Source organism: Ovis aries, chromosome 22, assembly GCF_016772045.2.
Source record: "Ovis aries strain OAR_USU_Benz2616 breed Rambouillet chromosome 22, ARS-UI_Ramb_v3.0, whole genome shotgun sequence".
Taxonomy (NCBI): Eukaryota; Metazoa; Chordata; class Mammalia; order Artiodactyla; family Bovidae; genus Ovis; species Ovis aries.
In genome coordinates, this window is record NC_056075.1 from 12,690,175 (window position 1) to 12,708,449 (window position 18,275).

Consider the following 18,275-nt stretch of genomic DNA (forward strand, 5'->3'; position numbering starts at 1 on the left):
CAGTTTCGGTGTCTGAACTGCTCAGCTTCGCAAGTCTGCCCTCAGGATGGCCCTTTGTATCAGGTAAGAGGCACTCACGACTGTACATATGACCCTAACGATGCCTGCCCACCACAGAGGTGACTGCTTTCACCCCAGACGCAAGGTCCCAGACACGTCACTTGGCGAAACTCAGCCCTATTTGAGCTACAAAACTTCATCTTTTCAACTTATGTCCCCAAAGTTTCCACTTATTTTAGTTCTCTTGAATTATCTATTTAATTTTATCAAACTAAAAATTAAGTTATAAATGTTAAAGCCATTATTTATGCATCTGTCAGTTTTAATAACTACCAGCTTCAGCCTGCAAGAAATCTCTGCTCCATATTGAATCTCTGCTCTGTACTTAGCACTTATTTGTGTGTGGGTTTTTTTTTAATTTCATTGTTTATTCCCCCACAAGTGAAAGAAAAAAATGCCAGATTAGGTAAGGCTAAATAACAGCAATAGCTAAACGCAGATGTGAGCTTGCTTACTGAACCTGCCCTAAGGACTGTAGTGAGCTACCTCTTAGCACAGAGTGATACTGAGCGGATATAATAATGCACTGAGAAAGTGAACATGCCTCTGAGGAAAGTTTATCTAATAAAACTGCATCTTAAAAATTTGGAAAACAGAAAAGACGAAGTGTGTGATATAGTAAGGATTACTGTTGAGTACAGAGATGAGCTAGGCTCAGCCTTAATCCATGTTTTAGTCATAGTATTTATTTAAAAATATAGATTTTTAATTAGTCTTCATTATTTTCTTGGCGCCAAGAAGGGAGAATTATAATTATATACAACTCTAACTAGCAAATTCACCTCTGATGCTGCTATTTTAGGGTTAGGACAGATAAATATATGTTAACTATTGAAAGAACCATTTCAAATCAAAAGTGTTAAATTAGCAATTTATCTAGAATTTCCCTCAGTCTCGTTGTCAGTTCTGTGATAGTGCAAATCCCCACACTCATTAAAATGTGTGTTTCTTAATACACACTGGTTAAGTCCTGGGTGTATGTGTGTTTAGTAATGGAGTAAGCAGATTTAGCAATTATAAAGGCCAAGAGAAAATCATTTAGAGGAAAAAAAAGCAATCCTTATCCTTATGTAACTGAGGGTGAGGGGTGAGTGAATAATTTAACTGAACTGTTGAAATGTGTGTAGATGCTGTAGCTGATTTTAACTTCACAGCTGATTTGGGGATGAATTGTGGTGTTCCTGGCCTTCAGTTATAACTCGTACATATATGGCTTTTTGCTTTTATTCTCGGCACTGATGTCCGTTTGTTTCCTGAGAAATAAAGGTATTATTAAACTCTGATCTAACGTTTTAGGAAACTAGAGTAAGACCAAGTTTTCAAAAATCCACACACATTTACCTTTTTTTCTGCAGCACTTTATTATGGAGTATAGTCTGGTCTGCAAGTTGAACTTGTAATTAATAGGAAGCATCTTTAGCCAAAAATCAACTAGAAAATTTCAAGGAAAAAATTATCACTGTTTTATTATAAGAAAATATTATATGTGTAGCTTTATATGATTAAATCTTTAATTTTGTGAAAATTTGGTGGAATCGTCCTGTAGGAAAAATTCTAGTGAACCAACATTCACCCAAGAAAATGTAAATCACAAGTAATGAAAGACTTAGAACAGTATTAAAGAGTTACTTCTTCAAAGGATACCTAAATATAAAACTACTTTGAATGGACACATTCTCTCAAATTTTCAGGAAATAGATCTTTCCCATCCTAAGTTGTTAATTTTAAGTAATTGAAAAAGATGGAATTTTACCAAATTCATTTTTCAGATGTAACATAATCATGAAGGCAAAAACTGATAGAGAACCTCCAATTAGAACACAATATCAAGTCTCATTTTGAACATAACAAAGATGATAAATAATATATAAATGTACTAAAATAATATGCTAGAAGAAGAATAAACCAAGACCAGACAGTATTTTTATCAGAAATCAAAGAATAGCTTAATGCTGGGGGGAGGAATTATATATATTAAGTAAAATAAATGTCAGTAGATACTAAAAGGGCATTGGGTAAGATTCACATTTTTCCTACAAACTTATTTTGAAAATTTTTCAAGACAAAGAAGTTGACATAACACAAAGAAATATCCTTAACTTTTACATTTATCAGTTAACGTTTTGCTACCTTTTTTGCCCCTTCTTTCCCTTTCTTCCTCTTTTCCTCTCCTTATCTTATTAATCTTTTTATAAATATATCTCTTGTTTCTTTATGGAGCCATTTGAAATTAACTTGCCCATATCATGACAACTGACCACAAAGTACTTGAGCATATATGTTCCCGAAGATTAAAGACGTTCTCATATATAGTCACAGTACATCGTACACAACAAATTTGAATATAGTGGTCAGTTCTTCCTATAATTATGAAGTTTAATATAATTTCAAACATTTTTTTTTTGTTACCAGATTCTTGTTTAGCTTGACAAAGTCAGTCATTCTCTAGTTCATCAGGAAATATAATTTGGCACTTCTGGTCAGTCACATTTTTAAGTGAGTAATCACAGGGCGTATGCACGGCCACACACTGAAATGTATTTTAAAGCTGAAATAATTAAAATCGGGTACTGACTTAAACATAGACACATGGATAAAAAGCAGAGCTCAGGAACTCTCTCTAGTGTGTACGAATCTATAAAGAGTATTTCAGATTAATGGCAGGTACCAAGTGTCATTAGCAAATGTTTACTGAGCACTTAGTTATGCATTGGGTAATCTTGTAGGCCCTGGGAACACAGAAGTAAAAGTGAAAAAAATGTTTCCTTCATGGAGCCTATACTCTAATGATGGTAACAGATTGAAGTAGATAAATAGAATATTTTAGATGAGATAGCTAAGAGAAGACCACTTTGAGGTGGTGATTTTTGACCAAAAAGAAGTGGGAGTAATAGCTGTGTGTCTCTCTGGGGTAGAGCCTTTCAGGCTGAGGATGGACAGAGATATAGAGGCAAGGTCATGTCTGGTGGTTTAAGGGCTGCAAGGTGGCCAAGGGGCCTGGAGCAGAGACAGCAGTTGGCCGGGGAATTGGGAAACCTGGAGCGTGGATGTTGGGGAGGGATGTGATCTTGTAGGGTTTGTTTTCCGATAACTGTTCTGAGACTGTTAATGGTGGGGGGATGGTGGGGAGTTCAGCCCATACCTCACATTATATGTGTTTCTCATGGTTAAAATGGTGCACACTAAAAATGAGACCATCAAAGATCAAGAAGAAAACATAGCTAAATAACCAGTCTCAGAGTAAAGATGAACTTTCTCAATGTGTTTACATGTAAAAGGAAAAAAAAAAAAGACAAATCAAGTTGACTGCTAATGCTGAAAAATACATGGCAGATGTCACACACATTTTAAAAAGTACATGTAAAAATACCATAAATAAGGAATATTTGCATAAATACAAACAAAAACCAAAAAAATTCCAACCACTGATGACCAAGCCATTTTACTTCCCTCTTTTCCTTCATCCTAGTAGGATTGGCAATGAATTCTTTTACACATAATAATGGATTTTTGAATGAGTGACTTATTTGCAGAAAGTGTACAGGTTTAACAGTCAGGAATGGAAAGCAAAGCTAGAAAGGTTATTGTAGTGAGAGACAAGCTGTGGGAAGAGTTGGGTAGAATGGGAAGAAGTCAGGTTAGGGTAGTAAGATTCTAGGTAGCAGTCTCTACATCTGGCTGAATTTCAGAAAACCCAGGGAGTTTTCTAAAATAGATTTCAGTGTCCACTCACAGATATTCTGATTCAGAGGGGACAGAATAAAGTGTAACATAAAAGCAAGTAAGCAGAGTTTAACCAAAATAGATTTAGACCATAGAATCTCAGTCCACCCCTTTCATCTATAGGAAAGGAAACTGTTTTCTCACAGGATGTTTGCATTCACCTACAAGGAGACAAGGGGGAAAAAAGCCAGTGTCCATCTCAGCCTTTCTTGGTTCCATAAAAGTAGCTCCTGGAAATTTCATTTTAAAAAGGGAAGTCCATAGCTTTCAGAAAAGGAAAAACCATCGGTTCTTCAGACCCTTTCTGACTTTGTGATGTTTGAATTCTACATTTTGCAAAACAGAGGGCAAAAAAGACACGAAAGTGGTGTTGTGGCTTTTCCCACAGAAAGCTGTCTCCTCTCTGGGGCACATGTTGATACCTTCCCTGTGTGGAGCAAGCTGAAGGATAGTCTGAGCCACTCAGTTTCATGATAGTCAAGTCCAAATATTTAGTAGGATCGATTGTTGAAAGGAGGCAGTAACCTAAATGTTTCCTCTTACAGTTAGTGACTTGTTTTTCAGCATTTTTTAAAGGACCATTAAATTTTAAATGCTAAAAATGAAAAAGTGTCAAACTTACTTAAAATGTGTGATTTGTAAGCAGTACCCAGCTTCCTAGATTCATAGCGTGTGTGTGTGTCCGTCGCTCAGTCATGTCCAACTCTTCGTGACCCCGTGGACTACAGCCCACCAGGCTCCTCTGTCCATGGGATTCTCCAGGCAAGAATACTGGAGTGGGTAGCCGTTCTCTTCTCCAGAGGATCTTCCCAACCCAGGGATCAAACCCAGGTCTCCCGCATTGCTGGCATATTCTTTACCGTCACAGCAGAAGGTCTGTTAATTTGTGATTCAGTGGACTCACACAGAGAACAGCTCTGATGGAGTCCAGCCTGCAGGCTGGTCTTGTACAGCGCCACAGGAAAATGAGTGAATGCCCCCCAGCAGCGAGAGCGTTCTGTCCTCACTAACCCTGGCTTGCCCTAAGTACTAACAGTAGTACTCTTCACACATACAACCACTATGACATCCACAATCTTTCGAACTTGACCTTTGTTGCAAATTATGGAAAAGTTGACTGTCTGTAGAACATAATAGTTTAAAAATATAATGATAATTAGTCTTAACTGTCATAATCACTATTCCCAAGAACTGTTGTAAACTATAACTGCACATTTTTTAAAGTCTTTTATGTATAATCTGTATTGTTTTTGTATCAACACAGTCTTATTCATCATCTGTTTTTATTTTATAGTCATACCCCATGGTGTTGCAGTATCGACCAAGAATTGATTTCGGTTAGACCAAGGGGCCCAGACCCCACTGATGAACCCCGCACTATGTGTTACTCATCGACAGACTGCACAGCGAAAGGTGTGTGGACTAGAGGGACTCAGCCAGATCGTCAGCATGCGAATAAGGCCACTGTCTGTCTCTAACTTGTCAGTTGCATTTATGTTGTTTCTATTAAGAGCAAACCAAGTGCCATTCTGCTACTGAACCATCTGCATAAGGTATCTGTGCCGTCTCCCAGTGTACAATACAAGTCATGGTTGGAATCAGTAGGTGTGCGGCCGTGACCTAGCCTTCTGAATATTTTGCTTGCCTGTTCCAAGACTGTTCTAATGTTTGATTACACTAGTAATATGGCTCAATCTTTGTGGTGTTGCAGTTTTCACATACTTACTATTTGATTCATTCTTGTTTAGAGTACTATACAAGGAACTCATAATTATTATCTCTTGAAATTATTTTGTATGGGGAAATATATTTAGAGAAATGGCCTTGACCCACTGTCCTGTTTGCGGTAAGCTTTTTGTGTGCAAAATAGTTCACTCTTGAGTGTGCAAGTCCTTTTGGGAAGAATTCCAATTGTTCTGTACATTAGAGCACATTATGACTGTAGGCATTTGGGGTCATCTGTCTGTGTAGCCTACCAGTCGCACAAGGAGGACCTGTTCGCCTTCCAGAAAATGTACGTGACTCCTTGGAGAGTGAAGTGAAATTCATAACCATTTGAAATGTTGGCAGCTGATCACATTCACTTCTAACAAAACCCATGTTTCAGTGAGGTTACTCTTTCATAATGCCTTATGATGAGTGGGTGCTGCTTCATGAGACGTCATTGCCGCTGTGTAGCCCACGTTACTGCGTGCATCATGATATTGTGGTTCTTAATCTAACAAGTACATCGTTTCCCTTTTTCAGTTGGCCTTAGGTGTGTGTCAGTGTGGCATGCAGAAAGTTATGATGATTTTAAATACTAGGGTTTTTAGAGCAGATAACATTAGCTATTTTATGGATTTCAAAAATCTCAAAGCAATTGTAGGTTAAAACTGTTAATAACCTGTCACATTTCCAAACCATATGCATAAACTAGAACAAATACTGTGTCATAGATAAATATGCTAACCAGAATTAATGGTTTGACGATATTTCACTTTAGATCCTGTAGTAATTAGGGGGGACTGGGATTATTGTTTTATAAATAAGTTCTTTAAGGTCAGAGCTATATAATGTCCTTGGTTTTGCAGTTTTGTTAAGTCTTCCATTCCTTTTGAGATGAGTCTGCAAGTCAACAAAAGTCTTGTTACCTTAAATTATATGAAGAACTTCATTTTAAACCTCTTAAAAGCTACACTGTTTCATATAAACTTTGGAAATTAAGTTTGACTAATTGCTTTGAAACAAGGTTAACCTCTGAAACTTAGGAAATAATCTTAACAGTTAGGAAAAATACTGGTTTTAGAAATCCGACATGAGCACAATCTGTGTGTTACACACATAGCTTTTATACTGCATTTTCCAGTAAAATGTGTCAGAAGCTGATGCCTTCTAAATCTCAGAATGCTTCTTAGAAATAAAAGTGTATGACTCTAAGAAACACAAAATACAGCTAAATCTTCATGCATTTGACAATATAAAAGGCTGAAACATCATAATTATCTTTTCCGTATATCTTTGTTTCAAGTCAAAAAGTCTAAAGTTTTCTGTTGTTTTTGGCCTGACTTGTGTGGAAAAGGTCATGGCAATATTTTTTAAAATTTCATTTTGTTAAATTGTGTTTGTGCTTGGAAGGGCTCACAAACAGAATTTAAAAGGCAGATTTTTGTTAACTCTTAAAAAATGGTTGGAACAGACCATTACACTAAACCAAAAACTGAATTTATTCTCCAGCTACAGAAATTATTTTGCTGTGCTGTGAAATCCAGTTCCCTGACATCTCTAAGGCATTTGTAGATTTCTTATAAATTAGTCACATCTAGGTCAGTGATGACTTATGGAAGTTAATTTTTAATTAACTCAAAATGAATTGAGAGTGCATTTTAAAAACCACAAATGAGACCTGGATGTTTTTGGGTCCCCAGCCAAAACTTACAGCCTTAAATGAGTTTTATATACATGATCTCTTTCAATTTGGCCTGTTGCCTCATCTTATGTAATGTCTCTATTTTCCAAGGAAATATATAGGAAGTAATTATGGAATTGAGAATAGTTTTATATAGAATTCCTTTATTTAATGTTACTGTATTAACGTTTTTATTGAAATGCAGTGGAATATGTGCCAAAACATGTGAAAACCCTTGCATAAAGAAGCGCATCTGTTATATGGGGAAAGGTACACACTTTATGATGGTCCTGAATAATGTGGTGTTACTGTTTGAGCCACAGACTTCTTCATATATTCAACTATGGTTTTTAAGTATGGGACTACTTTCATGTCTAGTAATACACTAATCCCTAGTTAATTATCCCGAGTCAGGTTGTGAAATTTGTAAGAAACCAGATATAGAAAAAATACACAGGCAAAAATACACAGGTGGTCAGTTTTACAAACTTGGGGTGCTAATAAAATTTATTCTTTATACAAATAGCCTATATGAATAATCATCTGAATCTTCAAAATTGGAGAATAAAACTAAGTTTTTCTTTAGTCTCTTATTTCTTAAGCAGCAAACTGAAAGAACTTTATTTCCACAAAAGAGTTTGTAATCAGTTATTTCTGCTTTAGATATCATAGATGTCCAAGGGTCAAGGGACCTTGGATCTAAAGAAGTCCTGTGCGTTACAAGACATCAGTTTAACTGAAGTAATCACATTAGTTAATAGAAAAATCCAAATATGGCCCTTACTCCAGGTTAACAAAATGCTTATAAGTATTTCTAAAAAAAAAAAAAAAGGTTCACTGATGAGGTGATATTAGGTCATTCAGTCTGGGGTCCAGGTACCTTGGGTGATGCTTTTAGAAAAATATATTATTTCTCTATTCATTAAAAGTCTGTCCCATATTAATATGCTACATTTTATAAATGTAATGAGTTTGCTCAACTATATGTAACCTAAATTAAAATGATTCTTTAAGGGGGAAAAAAGTATGTTTATAATATTGTGAACTGTTTAGCTTTATTGAACTATTTAAGAGAAAGTGCCTCATTGCTGAAGTGCATTTCTGTTTTAGAGTTACTGCTTAAGTTTTGAGTTTTCTGTCCCTGTCTCTTATCAATGGTTTTATATCTAAATAGGCTCTTGTAAGTTAGAGTAATCTCTTTTTGAAAGATTTTCATAAGAAAATAGATATCACCAAAGACATTTTAGTGTTAATAACCATGTTAGAGAGACAGTTTTAACTGTTTGGAGGTTGGAAATTTTTAGACTGCAATTTACTTTTATATAATTAGGCAATAACCTTGAGTAGTTGCTAAAATATCACCAAAGAAAGACTTTAAACTTAATTTTCATGGTAAGATCAATCAAATGCAGGTTTTTCTTGCAATAATCAGAACATACTTCCTTTCAGCCATGTTTCTTGTTTTTCTAGCACCATCTGACAGATCTGAGGAAATTCTCAAAGGTGAAAATTAGATTAACACAACCAGTAGCCTCCCTCTGGATGAAAAATGGGAGAAATACATAGTTTGGAGAGAAAATTGAAATTGAGATTTTAAATTCTAATTTGAGAAGATTTTTATCCCATGGAGGCGATATGGACTAAAATTATGCTTATTTAGTTCCTGGGTTCTTAGTAGTATGAGAAATTTTATTAAAGACAGACTTTGCTAAAAGTGCTGACATGCTTGCTTGTGTAGAAAACAGTACATTCTCTTTTTCTGTATCCAAAAACAAAAAGTTTCCCAAAGGCCTGTGGGGTGTTTTCTTTTTTTTGTTTTAAGTAACTCTTTGTCTTGTTTCTCAGCAGTTATTTTGTTTTTAGAATTTAACCATACAGCCAAATTCGGGCCCCAGATGAAGAGCATGTACATCAGGTTAAGGCCTGACCTCACGCCGATGTTCTGGGGAGCCCGTGCTGTGGGCCCACACTAATGATGTCTTCCTGACAGGCCACTAGGTAAACCTCCTGGGCCAGGGTAAAGATGGATGTACTCATTACATACTCTGGTGTACCACAGGACTTTTCCAGCAGCCTCTACTTTATACCAGTGAGATGTAGATACTGTTGTGGGCATTACAAAAAAAGAGTTTGCCATAGCTTTAATTTTATGGGTTGGAAACATAAAAATATGAAATGCTGTCATTTTAAGATACACCCCTGTCCCTACAATAAGGAATATAACCTGTCTGACAGATCTGGTTTATAAAAATTGAAAAACATGCTAAAACTCAAACCCTCTGAAAGCACAAAATAACCAACTAATTCTGGATTTACTTGATACACTTAGTTCAGTAGTATTTTGTTGAAAAAAGTTCAGATTGAAAGTTCTTTAAAAATACTTATACATCACAGGGTTTTCATAGTTTTTTCTTAAAGCAGTAGCATTTTCCCAATAACTTAAAAGTGATTCTCTTCCTACTGTAATACAGTTTTCACAAGTAGTGTGTTTATTTGCTATCCTGACTCTCTTTTCAAATACAATTAAAATGCTTGAGCACTTCCTTTTTAGAAAGTTATGAAAGTAAACAAAAATAATTTAAAATGTGTCTGTATACTTGCTATGCCCCTTTTTCTAGGATTCAGAACTTGAGACATTATTCAGAAATGTGTTTTAATTTTAATTGTCTTTAGAATCAAGTGAAACATTAAATACTGGGTCCAGTCTTCTTCCATTTTTCAGAGCTTCATGGAATAAGAAACGAATCTAGTGTAAACTGAAGATTAAGTGTTTCTGGGCAGTGCAGAGATGGTGGATAGATGATGTGTATGTGGGCTCCACATCAGTCCAGCACAGCAGGCGCTCTGCACATTAGAAATGGAATGGGGTCAGCCTAACGTTGTTCGGGGGCAGTTTTCTTTTGCTGTATTTTTTTGAATGGGGATAGGGGCCCAAGTGTCCTTATGAAGCTGTGGTCGGCGACAAGAGCTTGTGGGGGGAGCACCAGTGTTCTGCACTTCCTGCTTCTGGCAGCACAGCAGCAAGCACCAGTTCTTAACAGAGTAGCCCTCACATTAAATTAAACCATCATAGACTATATTGTACAGTTCTGTTGCTAATTTTCCTTTGAAATATGAGATATTTTAAGCTTTCTTTTTGTCAAAAGTGGTAACATCTTAATACAAATAAAAACCTTTTTGTGGTTGTAAGATTTAGCTTATGAATCATTCAAATTGAAGTGAAAGATTACCAGGTCATTGTTAATGACTTAGTCTATTAAGAATATATGTATTTTTGTAAAGGGAAAGCACTTGTAGATATTTAATCAGTACTATATGTCTGTTTTGCAGAAATAAAATGCTGCTTAGAGATTCTCTTTAAATATTTTTTATTTTTGTGCTCAAATGTATTTTCTGTTGATCTATGGAATGTTCTGTACAAAGCTGTATGGTTGTACTGTTGGGCTAGATACTTTTGTTTTTTAAAATCTGGACTTAGCCAAGTATATTTGACCATGTTAAAAATAGTATCTTTGTTATTAAAAACTTGATTGCATAATTTGTTGTCTGTCATCCTTGATATCAGTAGTTGCAGATCATAACCTTCATGTAAAAGTTTCCATGAAGTATTATTGTCGGAGAAGGCAATGGCACCCCACTCCAGTGCCCTTGCCTGGAAAATCCCATGGACAGAGGAGCCTGGTGGGCTGCAGTCCATGGAGTCGCTAAGAGTTGGACACGACTGAGCGACTTCACTTTCACTTTTCACTTTCATGCATTGGAGAAGGAAAGGGCAACCCACTCCAGTGTTCTTGCCTGGAGAATCCCAGGGAATGGGGAGCCTGGTGGGCTGCCGTCTATGGGGTCCCATAGAGTCGGCCACGACTGAAGCGACTTAGCAGCAGTAGCAGCAGCAAGTATTACTGTAGCAAATTTTATGAACATTTGTTGAATATTTGAGATAAAAAATCTTTGGGAAATGTTTACTTTAGAGATGGCAGACTGGCCCTCGAATAATACTACAATTTTCACACAACAGTAGTATGCAAATTCTATTCAAGTTCCCATAAACTACAGACCAGGAGACACTGGAACATATCCAAGGACATAAAATAAGGTGCAGAACTTTCATGGTCTGAAGGTATTGAAATCATACAGAGTCTGTTCTCATCACTGTGGAATTATGTTAGAAATCAATACCAAAAGATATTTGAAAACAACCCACATATTTTCAAGTGCAGTGTGACATTTACCAAGAGGTCTTTGACTTAGCCATTGAAAGCCTTAGTAAAGTTAAAAGACTGAAAAAAAAAAAACAGGGTCACTACAGAGAAGAAAACATTTAAATGAGAAGTTAATATCAAAGATACTTAAAAAACCCCGTGTATTTGGAAATTAAGTGTCCACTATAGGGGCCATACGAGGTATATTAGAAAATATTTGTAAACAATAAAAATGAAAAGAGAATTCATCAGAATTTGTTGCAGTTAAAGCTGCTCAATGCAACTAAATACAATGTGGAATCTTGAATAAGGTATGAAAACAAATAATGGACGCTAGCATAAAGTTTTGTGAACTTTGAACAAAATTTGCAGTTATCACATGTTAATTTCTTGTCTTTTTTTTTAACAACATGTTTCTTTATATACTCAGAATTGGATTAGAAGTTTCAAGCCTCATTCAATATTTTTTTAATCACAAAGGTAAGTTTTCTAGACTTTAGCAGTAATACTAGGTTAGATTACTACTGTTTAGCAATAATACTAAAATAAATGGAACTATATTAAAGTTTTGAGTGAGTATAAATTAGAAATCTAGCATTCTCTGCATAGTCAAGTGTAATCAAAATGTCTAAGTTTTTTAGTTAGGCAAAAAATTCATAAATTTTCTAAAACATGTAATGTACATACTATTTATATTAAAAAATGTTAGTCACTCAGTCGTGTCCCAGTCTTCGTAGCCCACCATGCTCCGCGCTGTCCAAGGAATTATCCAAACAAGAAACCTGGAGTGGGTAGCCATTTCCTTCTCCAGGGGATTTCCCGACCCAGGGATCAAACCCGGTCTCCCTCACTGCAGGCAGATTCTTAACCATCTGAGCCACCTATTATTATTTATGTAAACAAAAGCTTTTCTACTATACTTGATAAAGGCCTGAGAAGGAACAACAAAAAAGAGATGAAGAAATTGGAAAACAAATAAATGAGAGCTCTAAATATGAAATAGAAAAATAGTGAAACCAACCGGATAAAAGATCGTCACATAGTCCAGTTGTCTTTAAACAAAGCTGCTCACCAGACACATCTGGAGCTTTGGAAGAAAAAACAGTACCTGGGAGTTCGTATTTTTCAAAAAATTCCAGATAAGAAGTAATTGAGTACCAAAGAAAAGTCCAAGTGATTTGAACAACAGACTGCTCTCTTCGGCTCATTAGATAAAGCCTTGTTTTATTATTAAAATACCTTGCCTGGGGAATTCTAGATGGGCCAAAGTAAGACATTAGTTAGAAGGTTGCAATGATTCATATCTCTGCCCCATATGTCTGCCCTAAGACAAAAGTGCCTGAAGCTTTGTCTTAGGTTGGTGATGCCACAGCGGTGTCAGGAGGCCCCAGGCATTCAGTGGGGTAGGAGAGCAGCAGCTTCTGAGCACAGCTCCTTCCGCTACGTTCAGCGTCACCCTCCTCGGAGCTGGTGCAGAATAGGAAAGCATTTGTGAGGACTGTGCGTAGGAAGTGCTCAAAGTGTAGCCCCTAGCACTTTTATCCCAGGTCAGGGGCCGGAACAGGGGAAGGTCTCAGGGAAGGGAAGGCCAAAAGACGTGTCCGAAGGAAAGAGGAAACCATGCTGTGACCTGCTAACCAGTCTGCCACGCCTCCACTTGGGAAAAGGGTCACTTTACCCCATTTTTAGTGCTTTGTCAACACAGGCTCAGCTCTGATCTTTTCACCAGTTTAAAAAGGTATGGAGGAGTCTGCACCCTCGCTGGGCCTCAGAAGGTAGGGAGCCAGACCTGTCTGTCTGGAAACTGAGGAATTTGCAGACAATATTTTGCTGGAAGCCATGAATAATTCTGCTTGACACTGAAGCCCCTGCTGTGCAACTTGGGTGCCAGGATTACCATCAAATGGAGAAGCATGCCCCAAAAGAAGAAGCAGTGAATGATCACCCCACACCTTCCACCACCAAAGCCCTGCTCTTACCAAACCCAACTCAGATCTCAATTCCAGCAGGCTGAGCTGAACTTTCTCCTACTTCTGTACCACTTAGCACTTTCATTGTAGCCACAGAAATTATGTTTTATTGTCCTCCATTACATTACGAGTGTCAAGAAGGATGTTGACAGTCATTGTGGTATATCCTAACCCTCACAACACATTTGCATAGTAACTGCCACCCATAAAACCAATGAAGTGAAACAGTTTGGGTTTCAGAAGGCAGAAGCAAAGCTGATAAGTCTCCAGCCACTCCCCAAAGGTCTCCTGGTATCATTTTTCTTCTTATAAAGAGAACAGTCATATTGGGTTAGGACCCCACTCTTAGGACCTCATCAACTTTAATCACCTCTTTGAAGGCACTGCGTTCTAAGGTCCCTACCCCACAGATTTGTGGAGGAACAAGAGGCCACAGGAAGTGTCACCACAATGCCAACAGAAGCAACAAAGAACAAAGCGTAGCCACCTGTCGTCTCCCTCTGATCATCCGCGGATCGCAGCCCAGGTTACCCAGTGTTCTCCCTGACTTGCTGGGAGCTAAAATGCCAACAAGTAACTCAAATCTGGCTTGGCTAGAGCCAGTCCAATCACGTGGTCACTCATAAAACTTACTCCCACCGAATGTACGAATACGTAAACCATGCAGCAGAGGGTCTGCCACGTGGCAGGTACTTTACAAAGATCTCCCTTCTCTGACTCTCACCCATTTAACCATCAGAACAATCAAACACATGGGACCTGGTCAAACTTACAAGCTTTTTCACCGCAAAGGAAACCAAAAACAAAATGAAAAGACAACCTACAGGTGGGGAGAAAATAGTTGCAAATGATGCCACGGATGAGGTCTTAATTTTCAAAATATGCAAACAGCTCATAAAATAACAACAAAAAAATACCAACCCAGTGGAAAAGTGGGCAGAAGACCTAAACAGACATTTCTCCAAAGAAGATACATAGATGGCCATTCAGTTCAGTTCAGTCGCTCAGTCGTGTCCGACTCTTTGCGACCCCATGAATCGCAGCACATCAGGCCTCCCTGTCCATCACCAACTCCCGGAGTTCACTCAAACTCATGTCCATCGAGTCGGTGATGCCATCCAGCCATCTCATCCTCTGTCATCCCCTTCTTCTCCTGCCCCCAGTCCCTCCCAGCATCAGGGTCTTTTCCAATGAGTCAACTCTTTGCATGAGGTGGCCAAAGTATTGGAGTTTCGGCTTCAGCATCAGTCCTTCCAATGAACATCCAGGACTGATCTTCTTTACGATGGACTGGTTGGATCTCCTTGCAGTCCAAGGGACTCACAAGAGTGTTCTCCAACACCACAGTTCAAAAGCATCAATTCTTTGGCGCTCACTTAGGCACATGCAAAGATGCTCAACCTAACTCAATGAAACTAAGCCGTGCCATGTGGGGCCACCCAAGAGGGGAGGGTCATGGTGGAGAGGTCTGACAGAATGTGGTCCTCTGGAGAAGGGAATGGCAAACCACTTCAGTATTCTTGCCTTGAGAACCCCATGAACAGTATGAAAAGGCAAAATGACAGGATACTGAAAAGGGAACTCCCCGAGTAGGTAGGTGCCCAATATGCTACTAGAGATCAATGGAGAAATAACTCCAGAAAGAATGAAGGGATGGAGCCAAAGCAAAAACAATACCCAGTTGTGAATGTGACTAGTGATAGAAGCAAGGTCCGATGCTGTAAAGAGCAATATTGCATAGGAACCTGGAATGTCAGGTCCATGAATCAAGGCAAATTGGAAGTGGTCAAACAGGAGATGGCAAGAGTGAACGTCAACATTCTAGGAATCAGAGAACTAAAATGGACTGGAAAGGGTGAATTTAACTCAGATGACCATTACATCTACTACTGCAGGCAGGAATCCCTCAGAAGAAATGGAGTAGCCATCGTGGTCAACAAAAGAGTCCGAAATGCAGTACTTGGATGCAATCTCAAAAACGACAGAATGATCTCTGTTCGTTTCCAAGGCAAACCATTCAATATTATGGTAATCCAAGCCTATGCCCCAACCAGTAACGCTGAAGAAGCTGAAGTTGAACGGTTCTATGAAGACCTACAAGACCTTTTAGAACTAATACCCAAAAAGATGTCCTTTTCATTATAGGGGACTGGAATGCAAAAGTACGAAGTCAAGAAACACCTGGGGTAACAGGCAAATTTGGCCTTGGATGCGGAATGAAGCAGGGCAAATGCTAATAGAGTTTTGCCAAGAAAATGCACTGGTCATAGCAAACACCCTCTTCCAACAACACAAGAGAAGACTCTACACATGGACATCACCAGATGGTCAACACCGAAATCAGATTGATTATATTCTTTACAGCCAAAGATGGAGAAGCTCTATACACTCAGCAAGAACAAGACCAGGAGCTGATTGTAGCTCAGATCATGAACTCCTTATTGCCAAATTCAGACTTAAATTAAAGAAAGTGGAGAAAACCACTAGACCATTCAGGTATGACCTAAATCAAATCCCTTATGATTATACAGTAGAAGTCAGAAATAGATTTAAGGGCCTAGATCTGATAGATAGAGTGCCTGATGAACTATGGACTGAGGTTCATGACACAGTACAGGAGACAGGGATCAAGACCATCCCCATGGAAAAAAAATGCAAAAAACCAAAATGGCTGTCAGGGGAGGCCTTACAAATAGCTGTGAAAAGCAAAGGAGAAAAGGAAAGATATAAGCATCTGAATGCAGAGTTCCAAAGAATAGCAAGCAGAGATAAGAAAGCCTTCCTCAGTGATCAATGCAAAGAAATAGAGGAAAACAACAGAATGGGAAAGACTAGAGATCTCTTCAAGAAAATGAGAAATACCAAGGGAACATTTCATGCAAAGATGGGCTCAATAAAGGACAGAAATGGTATGGACCTAACAGAGCAGAAGATATTAAGAAGCGGTGGCAAGAATACACAGAAGAACTTCATGACCCAGATAATCACGATGGTGTGATCACTCACAGAATGTCTAGAGCCAGACATCCTGGAATGTGAAGTCAAGTGGGCCTTAGAAAGCATCACTACGAACAAAGCTAGTGGAGGTGATGGAATTCCAGTTGAGCTATTTCAAATCCTGAAAGATGATGCTGTGAAAGTGCTGCACTCAATATGCCAGCAAATTTGGAAAACTCAGCAGTGGTCACAGGACTGGAAAAGGTCAGTTTTCATTCCAATCCCAAAGAAAGGCAATGCCAAAGAATGCTCAAACTACTGCACAATTGCACTCATCTCACACACCAGTAAAGTAATGCTCAAAATTCTCCAAGCTAGGCTTCAGCAATATGTGAACCATGAACTTCCAGATATTCAAGCTGGTTTTAGAAAAGGCAGAGGAACCAGAGATCAAATTGCCAACATCCGCTGGATCATCGAAAAAGCAAGAGAGTTCCAGAAAACATCTATTTCTGCTTTATTGACTATGCCAAAGCCTTTGACTGTGTGGATCACAATAAACTGTGGAAAATTCTGAAAGAGATGGGAATACCAGACCACCTAACCTGCCTCTTGAGAAATCTGTATGCAGGTCAGGAAGCAACAGATGGAACTGGACATGGAACAACAGACTGGTTCCAAATAGGAAAAGGAGTACATCAAGGCTGTATATTGTCACCCTGCTTATTTAACTTCTATGCAGAGTACATCATGAGAAACACTGGGCTGGAAGAAGCACAAACTGGAATCAAGATTGCCAGGAGAAATCTCAATAACCTCAGATTTGCAGATGACACCACCCTTATGGCAGAAAGTGAAGAGGAGCTAAAAAGCCTCTTGATGAAAGTGAAAGAGGAGAGTGAAAAAGTTGGCTTAAAGCTCAACATTCAGAAAACGAAAATCATGGCATCTGGTCCCATCACTTCATGGGAAATGGATGGGGAAATAGTCAAAGCAGTGTCAGATTTTACTTTTGGGGGCTCCAAAATGACTGCAGATGGTGACTGCAGCCATGTAATTAAAAGACGCTTACTCTTTGGAAGGAAAGTTATGACCAACCTAAACAGTATATTGAAAAGCGGAGACATTACTTTGGCAACAAACGTCCATCTAGTCAAGGCTATGGTTTTTCCTGTGGTCATGTATGGATGTGAGAGTTGGACTGTGAAGAAAGCTGAGCACCGAAAAATTGACGCTTTTGAACTATGGTGCTGGATAAGACTCTTGAGAGTCCCTTGGACAGCAAGGAGATCCAACCAGTCCCATCCTAAAGGAGACCAGTCCTGTGTGTTCATTGGAAGGACTGATGCTGAAGCTGAAACTCCAAATCTTTGGCCACCTCATGCAAAGAGTTGACTCATTGGAAAAGACCCTGATGCTGGGAGGGATTGGGGGCAGGAGGAGAAGGGGATGACAGAGGGTGAGATGGCTGGATGGCATCACTGACTCGATGGGCATGAGTTTGAATGAACTCCAGGAGTTGGTGATGGACAGGGAGCCTTGCGTGCTGTGATTCATGTGGTTGCAAAGAGTCAGACACGACTGAGCGACTGAACTGAAAGATGCTCAACATTGCTAATTATTTGCAAAATGTAAATCAAAATGACAGCCATCTTGTATGTGGAATCTAGTAACATGAGACAAATCTGGACCCACTGTATAGCAGGCACTGCCCGAGCCTCTGGGGATCCAAGTGGTGAGCCAAACAGCTAACTGAGCCGCCAGTATGGGAAAGAGACTCACATTAAACAAAGACGAGAGATACATGATAATAAAAGCTGTAAGTGGGCTGAAGAAAATAACTTCTGTGACAGAGCATGGAAGGTCCAGACCTTTCTAAGAAAATGGCATTAAGTGGAGATGAGAGAGGAGCTGGGGTGGCAAGGAAACAGTATTCCTGAGAGCACTAAAAAGGGAGAGCCCGTGCTGCCCGGCCCCCTGCGGCCCCCTGACAAG

General features: G+C 38.7%; 1 protein-coding gene across 17 annotated transcripts in view; it reads left to right on the plus strand.

Moving 5' to 3' along the window:
* Positions 1 to 10,709, plus strand: part of PCGF5 (polycomb group ring finger 5) — a 115,468-nt gene extending 104,759 nt beyond the window's left edge. For 6 of the 17 annotated variants that reach the window (XM_060404996.1, XM_042238678.1, XM_027960240.2 and 3 more), the window contains exons 9-10: positions 4 to 63; positions 5,078 to 10,709. In XM_060404996.1, coding sequence (XP_060260979.1) covers positions 4 to 63; positions 5,078 to 5,125 — 108 coding nt within the window. In that variant the 3' untranslated portion in view covers positions 5,126 to 10,709. The other 11 variants (XM_060405001.1, XM_060404998.1, XM_060404997.1 and 8 more) reach the window with 2 other exon arrangements.
* The last annotated feature ends 7,566 nt before the right edge of the window (positions 10,710 to 18,275 follow it).